The 16,735-nt window shown below is 37.2% G+C and overlaps 1 protein-coding gene across 3 annotated transcripts in view; it reads right to left on the bottom strand.

Annotated features, from left to right (window-relative positions):
* The window catches only part of LOC141735481 (guanine nucleotide-binding protein G(q) subunit alpha), a 141,488-nt gene that overhangs the window by 100,418 nt on the left and 24,335 nt on the right, over positions 1-16,735 (bottom strand). For all 3 annotated transcript variants that reach the window (XM_074568346.1, XM_074568345.1, XM_074568347.1), the window contains one exon: positions 10,120-10,304. In XM_074568346.1, the coding sequence (XP_074424447.1) occupies positions 10,120-10,304 (185 nt within the window). The remainder of the gene's footprint in view (positions 1-10,119; positions 10,305-16,735) is intronic.

Here is a 16,735-nt window from a genome sequence, read left to right on the forward strand (position 1 = left end):
AAGTCACATGCACTATCAATACATATTACGCACCAACACTGAAAACACAAACGGGGTGGAGGAAAATACTGATAAGCTGAGTCAGTCTCTTTCTACCCATGTTAGGCAGATGGTGCAATTAAAAAGAGGAATCTTCTCAGTACATTCATTGTACTCCTATTGTCCATCTATCAGGCACAAATCTATTTCTGGTTAACAGCATTCAATTAAAAGAGCTGGAAGATGATGAAAAGGAGTTTTTTATTTCTAACAGTTATGTTTGATTTATATTCAGTTGCAAAATCTATCCTTTTGTTTTCATATAATTGAAAAAGTGATCGTGGAAAGTTAAAAAGGAAGTGCATTAAAAAGAGGAGGGAGAAAGGTAAGACAGGGAAAGGAGGAGGATGATGAGGGAAAGCATTAACATCTATTTATTAGAAATTGACTATGCAGAATCCTGCAATTTACAAACTTAAGACTCATTTATGAGAGCTGAACCAGCTCCTGTAATATGCAGAGCATGTATTTCTATATTTCTGCACAGTGGCACAAGGCACTGAGCCACAAATACATGATTCCAGCATTCACTTCTACAATCATACAGATTTTGCAGCAACCCCAAACTAGTATGATTAACACTTTGATACAATAAAGTTATAAAGGGAGGAAACAATTTTATTTTAAACAGAAGTGAAAAGAGGGGGATAAAAGAGACAATTATCATATTCAAATTTATCTGTTTAAAGTTTGATAGCTTTAAAATAAACAGCATTAATGCAAATTTAAATTCTGTAGGATACAATCCAAGACCTATATTTAGGTTCTTAGCTGCCAGTATCATTGCCATCAGCTGCCATCAATTTCAATAGCTAGCATATGCTGCACTAAGTATGTAAAGCAAGTAAAACAAATTAAGGCATTATTATAGGATATTTGGATTGAATTACCCAAATTTAACAAGCATATTCAACACTTCTGGCAAAATTGACTTTCTTGTGGCCACATAATTAGTTGCTGACAGAGACAGGGATTGAAGATCGAAGGATCCCTACAGCCCACCACACATCATTTACACAAAGATGACCTAGTTCCAAAGAGATTTTTTACCTTATGGTAATCCAAGGCAGCATGTGCTGGACACGCTACTGCTGCTTTCCATTCATGACTTTGCGCTGTAAATCAAATGTTGTGTTATTCTGGGACCACTCACTATGAGAGTGCAAGTAGGGCAAGGGATGCAGAGGCTGGGGCAATGGATAGGGACACAGTTCAGCACTCAGGGAGGGGGAAAAGAGGTCTACAGTCAAATAGTCTTTGGATAACAGCTTTGAACACTTTTCCATCACTCTCTTCATCGTGAAGTCTACTATATTAATATTTCAATCCTACCCATTGGTGTCTAACAGCATTGGGCTGCTGAATAGCAAGATGCTGTAAAAGCATGAGCTATAGCACAGACTAACACTCAAAATGGCAAGATTCCATCAAAACAGAAGAAACATTTTAAAGTACATAAGCCTTTCCCTTATTCTATAATTGGTTATGCTGAGGAAAAAATTCTATATAATGCAGAAAAAAATGCTTTGCTCACTTACTGATTTTATTTATAAACTATAACTGTGCTGGCACCAGTAACATATCATAACAGAGAAGACTTATTCTTGTTACTCAGTACATTCATCTGCTGATGCACTGAGACATAATTAGGAGATGGAGATAAATACAGATGTCTGAATTTTGGGTGTGGTATGGTTCTGGTTAAGCACATTTTATTCAGCCTATCAAAGTATCTATAAACTCCATCTTCTGAGACAAAATTAATTCATGGTAAAAGTATGCATTACATTTTTGCTCTTCATAAAGAAAAGATACTGTTGCTTCTTTACATACAGCTTATAGAAGGGATGTTTTTGTATTCTGTACAATACCATCAACTGTAAAGCCTAAAATTATGACACTGTTTTCTGTTTGGTTCCACAGTCACTTGGCATACTTATTTTAACAAACATTGTATCACAGTTCTTTAGAACTCTGCAGCTGGTAATAGCCCTCTCTCTGTAAAATAAGTCTGAAAATACTACTAAATCAGAAAGACTGTACTTCACAGCCACCTTAGCTTCATATAGCTAGACAAAATGATGTTATGTCAAAGAATGACCCCCATGTGATGAATTCCATGATCCATACTGCTAGAGAAAATTTCCTGAGAAACTTACTAAGTTTCAAAGACTAAATACTCAAAAGAAATATGGGAACCAGGAAAAAAGCAGCAGTATAACAGTTCTTGTTTATTTCCTCCTCTTACTTTCTTCAGTATAATACTGTTGTACAAGATCAGATATGGAGAATACCCATGGTGAAAGACCCCACCACCTGCCCACCCCACCAAACCACCACATACACAACCCTAACATGATCAAAGAAATCTAACCGCCAAATACAGAATAGGCAAAAAAGGTGTTTAGTGAAAAAACTTAATTTGGTATCCTGCTGAGAAATAACTGTCATGTTTAAGAAATAATGACTTAATGAGACCATCTGAACACTGGAGAAACATTACTGAATACACTTATTCAGGCATTAGCCCTAACCTTAAAAGTAGGTTTGACGAGTCAAGCTGCATCTCAGCTATACGACTACCTTTATACTGTCAAATCCCCTCCAAGGCATATTTACGTACATTTCCTCTCATTGGGAATAGCTTCATATGAGAAATCTCATTTTCATTCCTTTCCCAAGGGGAAAGAAATCACACAATCCAATTTTCATGTAGTTCAACCCAGTAATGCAGGACATGATGAAAACTTACATTAGAATGTGGAACAGCCACAATGTGATTACATTTTATGTTGAAAAGGCTTCTGTAGATGGCATCTGTTTCAGTACACCCAGACGGTTGTAACATCTGCTTGGCATGCATTCATAAAAGGCTGTTTTCTACTGTCTATCCTAGCTAGTAGATGACAGAAATTAAAAAAGACCTACTGGATCACATAAATTCATTCCAGTGCAATCTAAGAAAGTAGTTCTCTTAATAGAGCCAATCTCAATGAAGAACATGAAAAATATTGTTGTTGCAGTTTTCTCATTTGTCAGATGGGTAAAACACCACACACACTGATGATTCATATGGTATCCAAGAACAGTACACAGGAAGCTCTACAGGAAGACCACAAAAGATGACGAGCATCCAAAAAGGGACAGATAGGGTTCTTCGAAAATTCCTGAAGGCAGTTTAAAAACTACTTAAACACTCTTTGTTCTCCCTTGCAGATATCCCATTGTGCAAGAGACTCCTGTGCAACCCCTGAAAAAATCTCTTCATTCATGTATTCCTCAATTTCCTCATACATATCCTTAAACACCTTTTCCCATGAGCAAATTTGAAACAAAGTAACTCCAATTCTCTTTTAGAAAAATCCATTATCCATTTTATACTGTCTGCCAAAGTACATACATGTACTATATGTACTAGTCAAATGTTCTTCATATCTTTTAGTGATATCTCAGCCCAATACTGTTGGCACCTGCATTACTACAGAACCAGTTAACTTTTTCACTACAGAAAAGGGTTTAAAAAACACAAGCTAGTTATGAAATGGCAGGTAGCTGAAAAAGCTTTTTAAAAAAGAAAATAAATGTTGAAGTTATTTTCTTCCCCAAATTATTACTGCACATCTAAGTTAAACGTTCCACAAGCTACTTTTGAAAAATGTCACAACATTTTACTCTTCCCTATGTTCTTTTTATTTTAATTTGCAGGCTGACTGCAAGAGAATTTATAAAATTGTATTGGGTTTGCATGACAAGGTTTTGAAGCTTCCACCATGTCCGATAGAGCCAATGCCAGCCAGCTCCAAGATGGACCTGCTGCTGGCCAAAGCTGAGCCAATCAGCAACAGTGGTAGCACCTTTGTGATAACATATTTTAAAAGGGGGAAAAAAACCTGCTGCACACAGCAGCCGGAAGAGAGGAGTGAGGATATGAGAGAAACAACTCTGCAGACACCAAGGTCAGTGAAGAAGGAGGGGGAGGAGGCGCTCCAGGCACCAGAGCAGAGGTTCCCCTGCAGCCCATGGTGAAGACCATGGTGAGGCAGACTGTCCCCCTGCAGCCCATGGAGGTCCACGGTGGAGCAGATATCCACATGCAGCCTGTGGAAGACTCTACACAAGAGCAGGTGGATGTGCCTGAAGGAGGCTGTGACCCTGTGGGAAGCCCACGCTGGAGCAGGCTCCTGGCAGGACCTGTGACCCTGTGGAGAGAGGAGCCCACACTGGAACAGGTTTTCTGACAGGACTTGTGACCCCATGGGGGACCCACGCTGAAGCAGTTCATGAAGAACTGCAGCCCGTGGGAAGGACTCACATTAGTGAAGTTCATGGAGGACTGTCTCCTGTGGGAGGGACCCCACGCTGGAGCAGGGGAAGAGTGTGAGGAGGAAGGAGCAGCAGAGACAATGTGTGATGAACTGACCGCAATCCCCATTCCCTGTCCACCTTTTCAAGCAGATCTTGTGAGTTAGTAGAAATGAACGATGAAGACATGAGACTGAAGAGTTTTTAGTAATTTCACATAACATAAATGGAACATAACTGCATCAGTTAGTTTCACAAAAAATGTTTACTGGGGAGGGAAATATTTTTTTTTAAATTTCAGAGGAATTTTAAGAAAATATTTCAATCTGAAATTATTTCAGAATTAAACACTGGGTTATCTAAACACATAACTTGTACAAATGAATGAACTAATTAGGAAGTTAACAAATATTTTACTCTAAGAAAAAATATGTTTATATTTGTATATTAAATATTATATATAATACAAATACCCATATAGTTATATAACTACTGTTAATAAAGGAAAAAGTCAGAATCGTTCCAAGACTGTGACATCTCACTCATTACCTTAAAATAAACTCCAGACCTCTATTACATAGAAAAGTTGACCTAAGAGTATTTCACATTTTTATTATCAGAATGCATGCTCACATGAATGTTTCTTTTCAGACACCCAATAAGAAAAATAACTATGTGACAAACATATCTGAAGTATAAGAGAAAGAATACTTATTAAAAAGAAACAACATTGACAAAAAAAGCTAGAAATATCTTCCTATAGTTATTGTCCTTTAAGCCCTGCAGGAGCCATTGCAAAATCTACAAGAATCTGTAAGCAAGCATTTTCACCACCCATTCTCTCTCTATTAGAAGTAAAATGATGGAATTGGAAAGATAAACATGGACACCACACCCCACACATATGCTTTTGTATATGACTTATCAGTTTCCATTAGCAAAGGGCAGTTAATCACTTAAAATATTATGTTTTTTAAAAAATAAAGTGCTTCTCTTAAAATTAAATATAAAAGGAGGAATGAAGAAATTTTAATGCACTGCAAAACGAGTAGCTAACATTGAGTTTTCAAATTTATGTCTACAGTATCCTATATTTGGCATATATATTCCATAATCAAGGTCCTACTCTTTTCAAAATTAAATGTTAGCGCATGCATGAACTTAAATGCAATTAATTCACTGACTATTTGGGGTTTGCAGCTGTTCTAAAATGTGAATATTTAAGTACATTTGCAGAACTGAAGGTTTAAACAGTCTCGACATTTCATGTAGGTGAAATTACCTATAATTTTACTGGGAAGGTGAAAAATGTTTGCTTGTATATTTATATGTTTATTTTTAAGAAAGATATTCTCAGCTTTTTGAGTGACCCTGCTAACCTACCTTACCTCTGATACAGAATCATTTTTCCTGCACTTGGAAAAAAAAATAAATCTAAAAGTCACTTCTGTTGGGATAAAATATGAAATAGTAAAGCAGAATATAAGAGATGGAAATGAGTAATTCACAAAATCATTGGAACAATACAGACAAATGCAAGAAATCCCTGCTCTAACCAAAAGGTAAACAAATGAGGGAAGCAAGTGAAATGGTAGGAGGAGGACAGGATATAAGTTACTACATAGATAAAAAGATGATTTTTAAAAAGTTTGCTTCAAATATAATGAAAAATGAAAACAGTAGAGAGTAGGACAATATGGTAAAGTCACAGGTAAACAGATAAAAACTTTATAAGGTAAAAACTTCATAAGGTCAAATGTAAAAAGACTGGAGAGGCCAGCTAGGCATGAGAGGATGACAGAGGGAGACAGTTAAAAAGAAGAGAAAAGCAGTTGGGGAGAGACTGAGATCTATTTAGGATTGTGGAAGTCCTTGTGGAAGTTCATTCTTTATGAAGCACTGAGGAAGAAATTGTTCATGGCTTTATTGAAGCCCCTAAAGCTCTTTAATGAACATCCTCATGGAAGGAAATGTAAAGCTGTTGGGGAACCAGTTTTTACCTCATGTCAAACAAGGCTCCTGAAAAAAAAAAGACTGATCTTCAATTTCTTTATCTGAATAGATGTTAACTGATTACAATACTTGAAATCCTACTATACACTCTCTTCCATGTTGGCTGGCTCTTAGGTAGTCTATTTCTTGCGGAAAAAAAAAATGCATCAGGAGCTTCACAGTATTAGAATCATAGAATCTTCATGGTTGGAAAGGACCTTTGAGATCATCAAGTCCAACCATACATTTGCATTTAACTGTCTGCAAAACTTCTATTAATTTTTCTTTATTTTTTGTGTGTCTGGAGGAAGACATCTGAGAGTACTAGGCTATGTCAAATACTAACCAACATGACTACTATAAATCCCTTTTTCCTGCAACCTGCTTTTAAACTCTCTGTTTCGCGTTTGAGACGCTGAAGAATACTGTTTGCACAGTTCAGTCTTCTCCATCTGCTTGAAGAGCCACTTTATTGTGTGTGTTTGTCCTGGTTCCAGCAGGGACAGGGTTAATTTTCACAAGGAGCTGGGACGGGACACTGCTGGAAAGGCTGACCCAAACTAGCCAAAGGTGCATTCCATACCATGTGACGTCATGCTCAGTATATAGCCAGGGGAGTGGGGGGGGGGGCACTGCAGGAATCGCTGCTCCAGAGCCGGCTGGGGCTTTCTGGGTGGTGAGCGGTTGTACATTAATTATGTTTCTATATATTCCTTTATCAGTATTATTGTTGTTTTCCTCTTTCCTTCGCTGTTCTGTTAAACTGCCTTTATCTCAACCCACGAGTTTTGCCTTTTTCTTCTGATTCTCCCCCGTCCCGCCGCGGGGAGGAGTGAGCAAACGGCCGCGTGGTTCTTTGTTGCCGGCTGGGGCTAACTTCAGCAATATAACCACTCTTTGCAGCAAAAGTCTTGGTCTACAATAAGACGTGATTTTATGTTTTCAGTCTCTATATTTTCTTGTAACCTGTTCTGTTACTATCTTACTCACTTAGATATCTTGTTATAAATATTTAAGAAGTCTCACAGGAAATTATGGGCATGAATTCAATTAAGATTTCCTGCCTGCTAACCACTACTGAGTGACACCTTCCTGACCGTCTGTAAGAAGAGGCAACTGTCTTCTGGAAATTACATTGAAAAGGAACAATAAGGGGTAAAAGTGGTAATAATTCTTTAGTACAGTAGTAGATTTATTTAGTAAAACTTCTGTAACAACATGAGAAAAAAAAAAGCCAACCTTCAGCAATATTAGACATGGAAAAAGATAGAAAAAGAGAAATGGGGGACTACATTACCTGGAGCAATGGCTTCTAAGCCACTATGGACAACACCAGGAATGTCAGAAGTTAAAAAAACTAAAGTTAATGGTTTTCTTAATTCAGTATTTGAAAGGACTGACAGGAACATAGATACATAGGTCAAATTTATAAAAAGACAGTTTTTAAAAAGATTTTAAGATATATACATCTATCTTAATTTTTAAAAATTGAATTTGAATGTCAGTGGTTGCACGTGAGTTACTACTGTACATTCACAAAAATTTTGCAGACAGTCAATTCTGAGAATTGCTCAAGTCCATTTCTGTAAAAGCAGAACAAAACAAAACAAAACAAAACAACCAAACACCTAAGCCTTTTCTGTAATTTATAAACTGCTTCTCCAAAATTCAAGATGCATATAAAAACTTCACAACTTCTGGTTAAAAAAATAATGTAAACACATTAACATTTACTCAAAAGGAAACTAAAAAACAATCCATAAACCAACATTTCCTATGTCACATCCCTAAGAGAAGAGACAACCCTCACCCATTATCTTAAACCTCAGTAGAGCTCATATTCTTGAGTTAACAAGAAAGAAGTGTGATGAAAGAAGTATGATACAATGCCCTAACATCAGTTCTGAGACATTACAATGTAAACACTAATATTTACATTTCTCAACTGACTTTCACTGTTCTCATAATAAATCTTTCAAAGAGCCTAGATTATTATAATATAGGACAATGCATTTCAGACTCTGCCTCTTTAATTATATTGGTGACTATGAAGCTGTCCTGGGTCTGGCGGGGATTCCATAATCGTGTTTGTATATTCCTCTGTCCGTGTTATTGTTGTTGTTTTCTTGTTACCTTTGTTGTTCTGTTAAATTGCCTTTGTCTCAACTCACGAGTTTTGCCTTTTTCTTCCGATTCTTCTCCGTATTTGGGAAGCTCGAGAGAGCGGCATGTGGTTCTTTGTTGCTGTCTGAGGCCAAACCACGACAGAAGCCAACACAATGCTGGAAGAACTAACTTCCTTAACTTAAAATATGCCTCTTCCTACATTGATGATATTAAAATAATCCAGCCTAGATGTCATTTTTTACACTGTACAAAGATCCCAACTGCCTACTTAACTGAACTTTTTGAATTTGATAAAAGGGTCACCTCACTCTCTTTTCTTTAGGCTCAGCCGCATAAACATCAGCTTGAGCTGTAGTTTTCTAAGCTATTGTGCAAAACAAATACTGAGCTAAAAATATGCTGTTACTCAAACTTTGACATATTCTCTCCAGGGACTGAATTTCCTGATATGAGATTCAAATTAATAGTAAGTGCCCTTCCTGTGTGTTTTAGTTTGCAAGGCTAACGAATTTGCTTTCAATGGAGAAAAAAAAAAGGGGGGGGGGAACCAAACAAGTTTGCATTTTTTAATTCCCCTGAGTTTTTAAAGGAATTGCATCTAGAACCTGACAACTTTGGCAAGTTTTACTTTACTCCACACCTAGCCAGCCCTATTAGAACTGATGGGAATGCTTGCAAAGTAGCTGAGCTAAAAGATAAAGACTTGCTCATTTTCAGTGAAGTTATTTTTATATAGAGAAAATGAATTAGAAAGCTCTGGTCATGTGTATACAGCTATGCCATATCAACTATATGAACAATTTTATATAAATTCAACACTCAATTTGAATAATAACTGTAGAATATATACTTTGTAGTATAATACAAGGAAATAATTTACTGATTTAAGATTAAGACTTTCATATACTACAGCAAAGTGACAGTCAATACCAATTCTAAATAAAAACGTGCGCTTCACAATCAACTAACTTTTCAAGTAAGCTTGTTAGGAAATTCAGTGCTTTATGTACAGCAAAAACATGGAGCTGAAATACACACACAAATTTCCTTTTTAATACTTGTTATACCAGTTATACATTTGATTTCAATTTCTGAATGGAAAAAATGGAAAGAAGTTAGGCTAATCAAAGACAGACCTTACAAAATGCTTTAAATGTATTTTCTCTTTCTAAATTTCAATGATATCACTTTCAAAAGAATTTGCTTATTCTAAGGCCTTGTATCAAAAGTTTTATTTATAATATACTCACACAGAAGCAGTTATCCCCACCTATTTTTCTAATAATTTTATTTTTTCCCCACATATTAATGGAAAACCTTAAGTAGTACTGGTACAAACCAGAAAAATGGCTTAACTGTGCTCTGGCCAATACATGGACTGGGAGGAAAGGAAAAAAGATAACTAAAGTCACAGGCAAACACCAGCCTGCCCTTTACCCTCTCGCTATGACAAACCCCCCAGACATCTTGTTAGGAACTGTGTTATCAGAGCAGTGCAAAGGGCAGAGAACTAGAGGCAGGACTGGAAGAAGCCCTTTTCTTCTAAATTTTAGGTAAAATATAACTTATATGTGATGTATAATTTTTAGAGATCTTCAGTACATTTCCTAAAGATAAAAGAGGAAAAGTTTCAGTTATGGAAATAAACAAAAATCTCACCTTATTATGTTCATACTTGTATGGGATTTTGAGGGTATCCATGGCTCTGATCATGGCCTGCATTGCTGTAAATATATTCTGGTACACCAATTTTGTAAAGCCCCTTTTGTCTTCATCAGAGTAACCTGATCCATGAATGATTCTCATCTGTTTGATGAACGTGCTTTTGCCACTCTCTCCTGTGCCTACAAGACAAATAAGAATATACTTCAGCCACTGGACACAAACATGACTTTTCTGCACAAAGTAGATAGCTTGTTCAGTGCAGGGCAGAACACTGTCAAGTGGTTATGGTGCTTGCAAGGTGCTTGCTACAAGGACCAGTTCAATATCAAAAAGGCAGTAACATAGTAACAACTGAAGCAACACTGAATTAAAACTTTTATTTTGAAGACAAAATAGAAGTAGAAAAAAAAGGACAGCAATGATTTAATAACTAAACTAATATCTAAACCAAAATATACACTCCAAAATATCTAGAATATACCACTGTGTATTTAAAATTATAAGCATAAATTTCCATTCCTGAAGATATAGTTCTCAACAACAACTAACTTTAGGGAATTATTATGAGATGTTCTATCACAAAAATTCATAGAGTAAAAAAAATAAATTATCTTGCTTGGCCGACCTTCAGGACATTATGATAAGCAGCAATATACAACCAATACATAAATTTGTTAGAAAGGCAAATAATATAACAATTACAGTTCTGCAAACTTCAACCTCAGAAATAAAATCAGCTTTAATTAAAATTTGGGTCATATTTGTGAACAGAGAGTCATTACTTCCTTTAAATTTCTTTGCACTTTACACAAAGCACAAATAGTAACTTATAAATTAACATTTGGAATGTTTAACAATTTTAAATTAAGATCTATTTGTTGGGAATTTCACACAGAATATATCACACAGCATTTTTTCTTTTGGTCCAATTCAGTCTCTCTGTGATTAGGAGAGCTTATCTAAGCAAACATATCATATGAATAATTTATAAGGAAGAACTGAAATTTAGAACAAACAGCTGCACAGCCATATGAATGCTGTATGATCACCTAGCTACTTAGCCCCCTAAGAAATGCAACGCATTTACCTGCATGCAGTGCTTTTAACCTTTCATCCATGATTTTATTTTGATAATTTTTTATAAAGCTTTCATGCCTCAAGCATAGAGTATCTAATATTTGGCTCCCAGGACAAAGAAAGCCTTATGCTTTACATGATGTTTTAGGTGTCTCAGAGTAAAGTATTTCACAAGCAGTGCAATATAAGGTTAAAGAACGATGCTGTACTGGTAACCCTTAAGTACTTCTGAGGTAGTACACTGCAAAATCTAACCCGGAAGCCTCTAAAAGCTTTTGCCTTTACTGTGTGTGACTGTTCACTCAACTCCTGCTTAGATTTTTGACTAACACAGCTCATGCTAAGGACTGATGCACGCTGGGAGCAGTGCCATTAGGTCAAAGACAAAGCACCACGTAGGCAGGACAGGTGGCCAGAAAGAGTTGAAGGACTATTATACTATAGCCATTATCACTTGCAAATTGCTGTCTCCTGCAGCCATTATCTTTTGTCTGGCAGTCTCTCAGAATCTGCTAACTTATGGAAATGGTATAGACCAAACCTCCAAGCTGGAAGGTATAAAACATTAGCTTACCCAAAAAGCTTTTGAAGTGGATCCAACAGCAGCTGGACTGCTGAGGCTTTCATGCTTCCCGGTGTGACACAGGGGACGCCCACATCATGATGGAGGAGGAAGGATGAGCACTCTCACTGTCAGCTAGGTAACTAATTCTTTTCTTTTGCTCATAGGTGCACGATATTAAGAGTTATGGGTTATAAATTATGAAACTTTATGACTTGAATGGTGAATAAGTGAATTCATGTGATAGACTAGTCTGGGCAAAAGGGGATTGAGCCCGTTTGTCATGTTTCTTAATGAGTTAATGAAATAAAGTTTAAATCACAGAGTACACTGTCCTGAAAATTTGAGATACAAACAGACCGTGACACCGTGGACTTTGTTTTGAAACCTTTATCCTCATCTCCCACGTTTATAAAACAAACTTCCAATACAAGTCTTCCTTACACACACCCTTCCAGAAAATCAAGCACAATGTTATATACAGACCCTATTTTACTTCCTCTGTGGAAACACAAATGGCTGGTATTGCAATTAAACTTCTCCAAAGTTGAAAAGTTAGACCGAGCCTGCTTCCACAATCAGCCTTCACTATGATCCCCAGACTGTGCTGTGGTCAAGAGCAAAGCACCAAATACACAGACCATCTCTGCAGGGCATTGACTGGCCACCAGGATGTAATCTACCAGAGGGGAGAGAACATGACTTTTCTCAAGAGTTTATAAAATTACAGACCTAGGCAATGCAGAACTACTGCATACTAAAAAAAATATAAATAAAAATGATTCAGGCTACCCTTAGATCTCAGGTTTTCCCTTTTTCTGAAACCTACACAATAGAGTCATGTTGTTATATATGAAGTGAAATAAAGTACCATATCACACATTGCTTTAATAATTCTGTAATATTTTCCACTTTTCCCAGCAAGATATGTCGCACATTTAGTACAATAGTCTGTTCAATATGAACCCATAAAGCACAGAATAGTATATGGTATGCCTTTTTGACATGATTAACTCTTATTGAAAAATTTTGCTTTAACTAATGCCTAAGAAAATAATTTGCACCAAATGTCTCTAAATCATTGGAATACAAAGTAACTTCCATTTTCGGTCAACATAATGCTTCTTTAAGAGGGAATCCATATTCCTTCAAAAAAAAATCATAAAATACAAATTTAGCCACTCAGATGGTAAGAACACGTTTGTATTATCTAGTCTGTTTTAAAATAAAATAAAAATTGAAGCTTGTAATTCTTTTAATTCTTTACTGGGAGTTTAGGTAGCAATCAGAATCACACACAATTGGAAAGAAAATATGCTGATAAAGCCATCTGCATTACATTAGAGAAGACAGTATTTCAGATTATTTACACTTTGTGAGTCTATAAAAATTGCAATATATAGGCATACAAAATTAAAATCCAAAGAAGAAAGTAAAACTTAAGGAGTCTATATCTTATTTAGCTTTGTGGTTCTTGAATTGAGTGGCACTGTACTAAGGCTTTGTCAGCTTAATGCTAATAATAAACTATATTTGGAGATCTAAAGGTATGCTAAAATTTGCAAAGATTATAATTCACTGCTTCCAAATTAAAATTATTTTTACTCCTATCTTCAGCTTTTCTAGAAGTCTGTAAGGGAATAGAATTGGACCCAATACCTTTTTTCATATAGCCGCACATACACAAAAAAAGTATAATACTACACATACGTATATAAAAATGTAATTTCTCTCTGCTTACGTACTTCCTCAAGTCTGTCACTTCTTAGGTCAATGCTCAATAAACCATTCTGTTTATTCCCACAGACTAATCTTGTGGTTAAGACAGCAGCAACAGTGAAGAGAACATTTCTAGCCCTCCTTAACTGCATGGAGTATCACATGTCCTGCACTTGGGTCATAACAACCCCATGCAATGCTACAGTGATCTATTTCCTAATATCTAATCTGAACTTCCCCTGATGCAGCTTTAAGCCATTCCGTCACATCCTGTCACCAGACACCATAGAGAAGAGATCAGCACCTCCCCCTCCGCTGCCCCCCTTTGAGGAAGCTGTAGGCAGCAATGAGGTCACCCCTCAATCTCCTCTTCTCTAAGGTGAGCAATCCTAGGTATCCTCAGCTGCTCTTCATAAGTCATGCCCTCGAGGCCTTTCACCAACTTTGTTGCTCTCCTTTGGACACATTCCAATAGTTTGATGCCCTTCTTATATCGTGGAGCTCAAAACTGCACACAGCACTCAAGGTGAGGCTGCACCAATCCTGAGTATGGTGGGACAATCACTTCTTTCAACAGGTTAGCTATTCTGTGCTTAATGCACCCCAGGACGTGATTAGCGCTTTTGGCTGCCAGGGCACACTGTTGACTCATACTGAGTTTAGCATCAACCAAAACCCCCAGATCCCTTTCTGCAGGGCAGCACTCCAGCCTCTTGTCCCCCAATCTATATGTACACCCAGAATTACACCATCCCAGGTACAAAATCTGGCATTTGTTCTCATTAAATTTCACACAGTTGATGATTGCCCAGTGCTCTAATCTATCAAGATCTCTCTGTAAGACCTCTCTACCCTCGAGGGAATCAACGGCTCCTCCTAATTTGTCCTGTCATCCCCCTCCGACCCTACTGACTACCATTTTTCTCCACTGAATGACATTTCAGTCATCATAACTGGAAAAGATGAGTCTAGATCTCTTGATGTTTTCTATTATTATACGTAATTATCATGTACCAAAACATATCTAGGAAACAAAAAACACCCACATTTACCACACAAATATGACTTTATACTTTGTACATTCTGCTTTCATGAACTGTAGATAAAATATTTGGTGCTCGATTTTCTAATTGATATTTTAAATAAGTACTGTAATACCTGGAAAGTATAGTTGATATATATTTGTATACATCAGAAATGCAGATTAAAACCCGGTATGTTATATAATTAGTTAATTTTTAATAATGTGTTAAAAACTGAAGTGCAAAAACATTAAGGAAACTTTCCAAAGGAGGGGGGTGTTGGTAATATTTAACATATTTTACATTTGTAAGGTCTATTTTGACAGTCTAACATTAACTTTTGACCTCCCACTTGTATTAATGGTCTCCATCCAGGAAATCAAAGGATACTGCAGAGCATTTTGTTTCTTAGAATGCATAAATGCTTTCAAATTGAATTGTTTTATCATACCAAAGCCAGCATAAACATCTCTACTGAAAACAGAAGTCATAGGAATAGTTATACTTCTGTTACAACGCAATATTTATGTCAAGCATCATTTCTGATATTATTAAATATCACTGTCTTAAATGCGAGACTAAGAACAGCAAGTGCTTCTTAGTGCTTTCATGTTTTTTCCCCTCAAAAATGATTTGCCGCTGTTTCAGAAGAGATATTCACTCAAATTTTAGGCTTTAGCCTAGATATCATGGAGCATTCCTTCTAAAAAGAAAAATTACTTTTATTTATAATAAACAAACACAAATAAAATCATAGAATGGTTTGGGTTGCAAGAGACATTCAAAGATCACCTATTTCCAACCCCCCCTGCAATGAGCAGGGACATCTTCCACTAAGTCAGGTTGCTCAAAAAAAAGCTGGAGACACTTTTTGCCAGTTCCGGTAGTGACAAGTCAAGGAGTAATGGTTTTAAACTGAAAGAGGGGAGATTTAGATTAGATATTAGGAAGAAATTCTTTACTGTGAGGGTGGTGAGGCAGTGGAACAGGTTGCCCAGAGAAGTTGTGGATGCCCCATCCCTGGAAGTGTTCAAGGCCAGGCTGGATGGGGCTTTGAGTAACCTGGTCTAGTGGGAGGTGTCCCTGCCCATGGCAGGGGGGTTGGAACTTGTCTTTCCCCTCACATTAAGGCTCCAAGACTGCAGCTATTGCTTCCTTGGCTATGCACAAAGCATAGGTCTTCCTTATGAAAGCCACTGTTCAAAGTGAAAGTTTCTCACAGCATAATAAGAAATTATAAGAGAGACTATATCCCCCAAAAGACCTGTTCCTTAAAACTAATAGTATTCCTTCATCCTTTCTTCTCCAGTGAGTATGCATAGACCAAACTAGATAGAAGTTCACAATAAGGAGCTCTGACGCAGTAGTAAGACAATGAAAACACTACTCAATTTTTATTTTCATCTCTCACGTATTCTGAGGGACTCAAGTGTTGAGTTTGTATTCCCTCTTGGTCCTAAATTTATAGGGTCGCTTACAGTTTTAGCTGTCTCTCACAACACCCACATGTGTGTGCGCACAGAGATATCTATGCTGGTTCCAAGGACAACAGCATTATAAATCCACACAGAGGGAAGCACAGTTCCAAATATTGTGACGCATTTCCTACTGCTTACAGTGGGTCGTCCTTAACTCGAGAGTGCTTTTTAACAGCTATTTCCCTTGGAGAGAGTCACCAGCAATTTACTTTTTGCTGTCCTCTTGCACTTCTGTGTCTTCACAGCCATTGCAAGGAGCTGTGCATGAACCAAGCAGCCCCTCTCAAAGGAAACTAGCTCCTCCACAGACTTTATCATCCAGCAAGGAGAGGGGGGAGCCTGGCCAGCTCCCCTTCACCAGCACTTCTCATGGGAGCTGGCCATGTTCCCATACAGATTAACCAGGGCCAGCCAGCTCTCTAGCTGGACAGGAACCATACAACTTCTACATTATTGTATCTCAGGAGAGACCCCAAGTCTAATTTCAATCATTTCAAATCTAACGAGACAGGTAATAATAAGTCATTAAATAAATTCATATTTTTTATCATGTTCCTTGTATATTTTAATATCAATATACCTATGTACACCTTTGTAGCAACACTACAAGCATTTTCCAAGTGGCTGGAAAGCTGCCTGGCAGAAAAGGACCTGGGGGTGTTGGTCAACTGCCAGCTGAACATGAGCCAGCAGTGTGCCCAGGTGGCCAACAGCATCCTGACTTCCATCAGAAATAGCGTGGCCAGCCAGAC

This window comes from Larus michahellis, chromosome W, assembly GCF_964199755.1.
Source record: "Larus michahellis chromosome W, bLarMic1.1, whole genome shotgun sequence".
NCBI lineage: Eukaryota > Metazoa > Chordata > Aves > Charadriiformes > Laridae > Larus > Larus michahellis.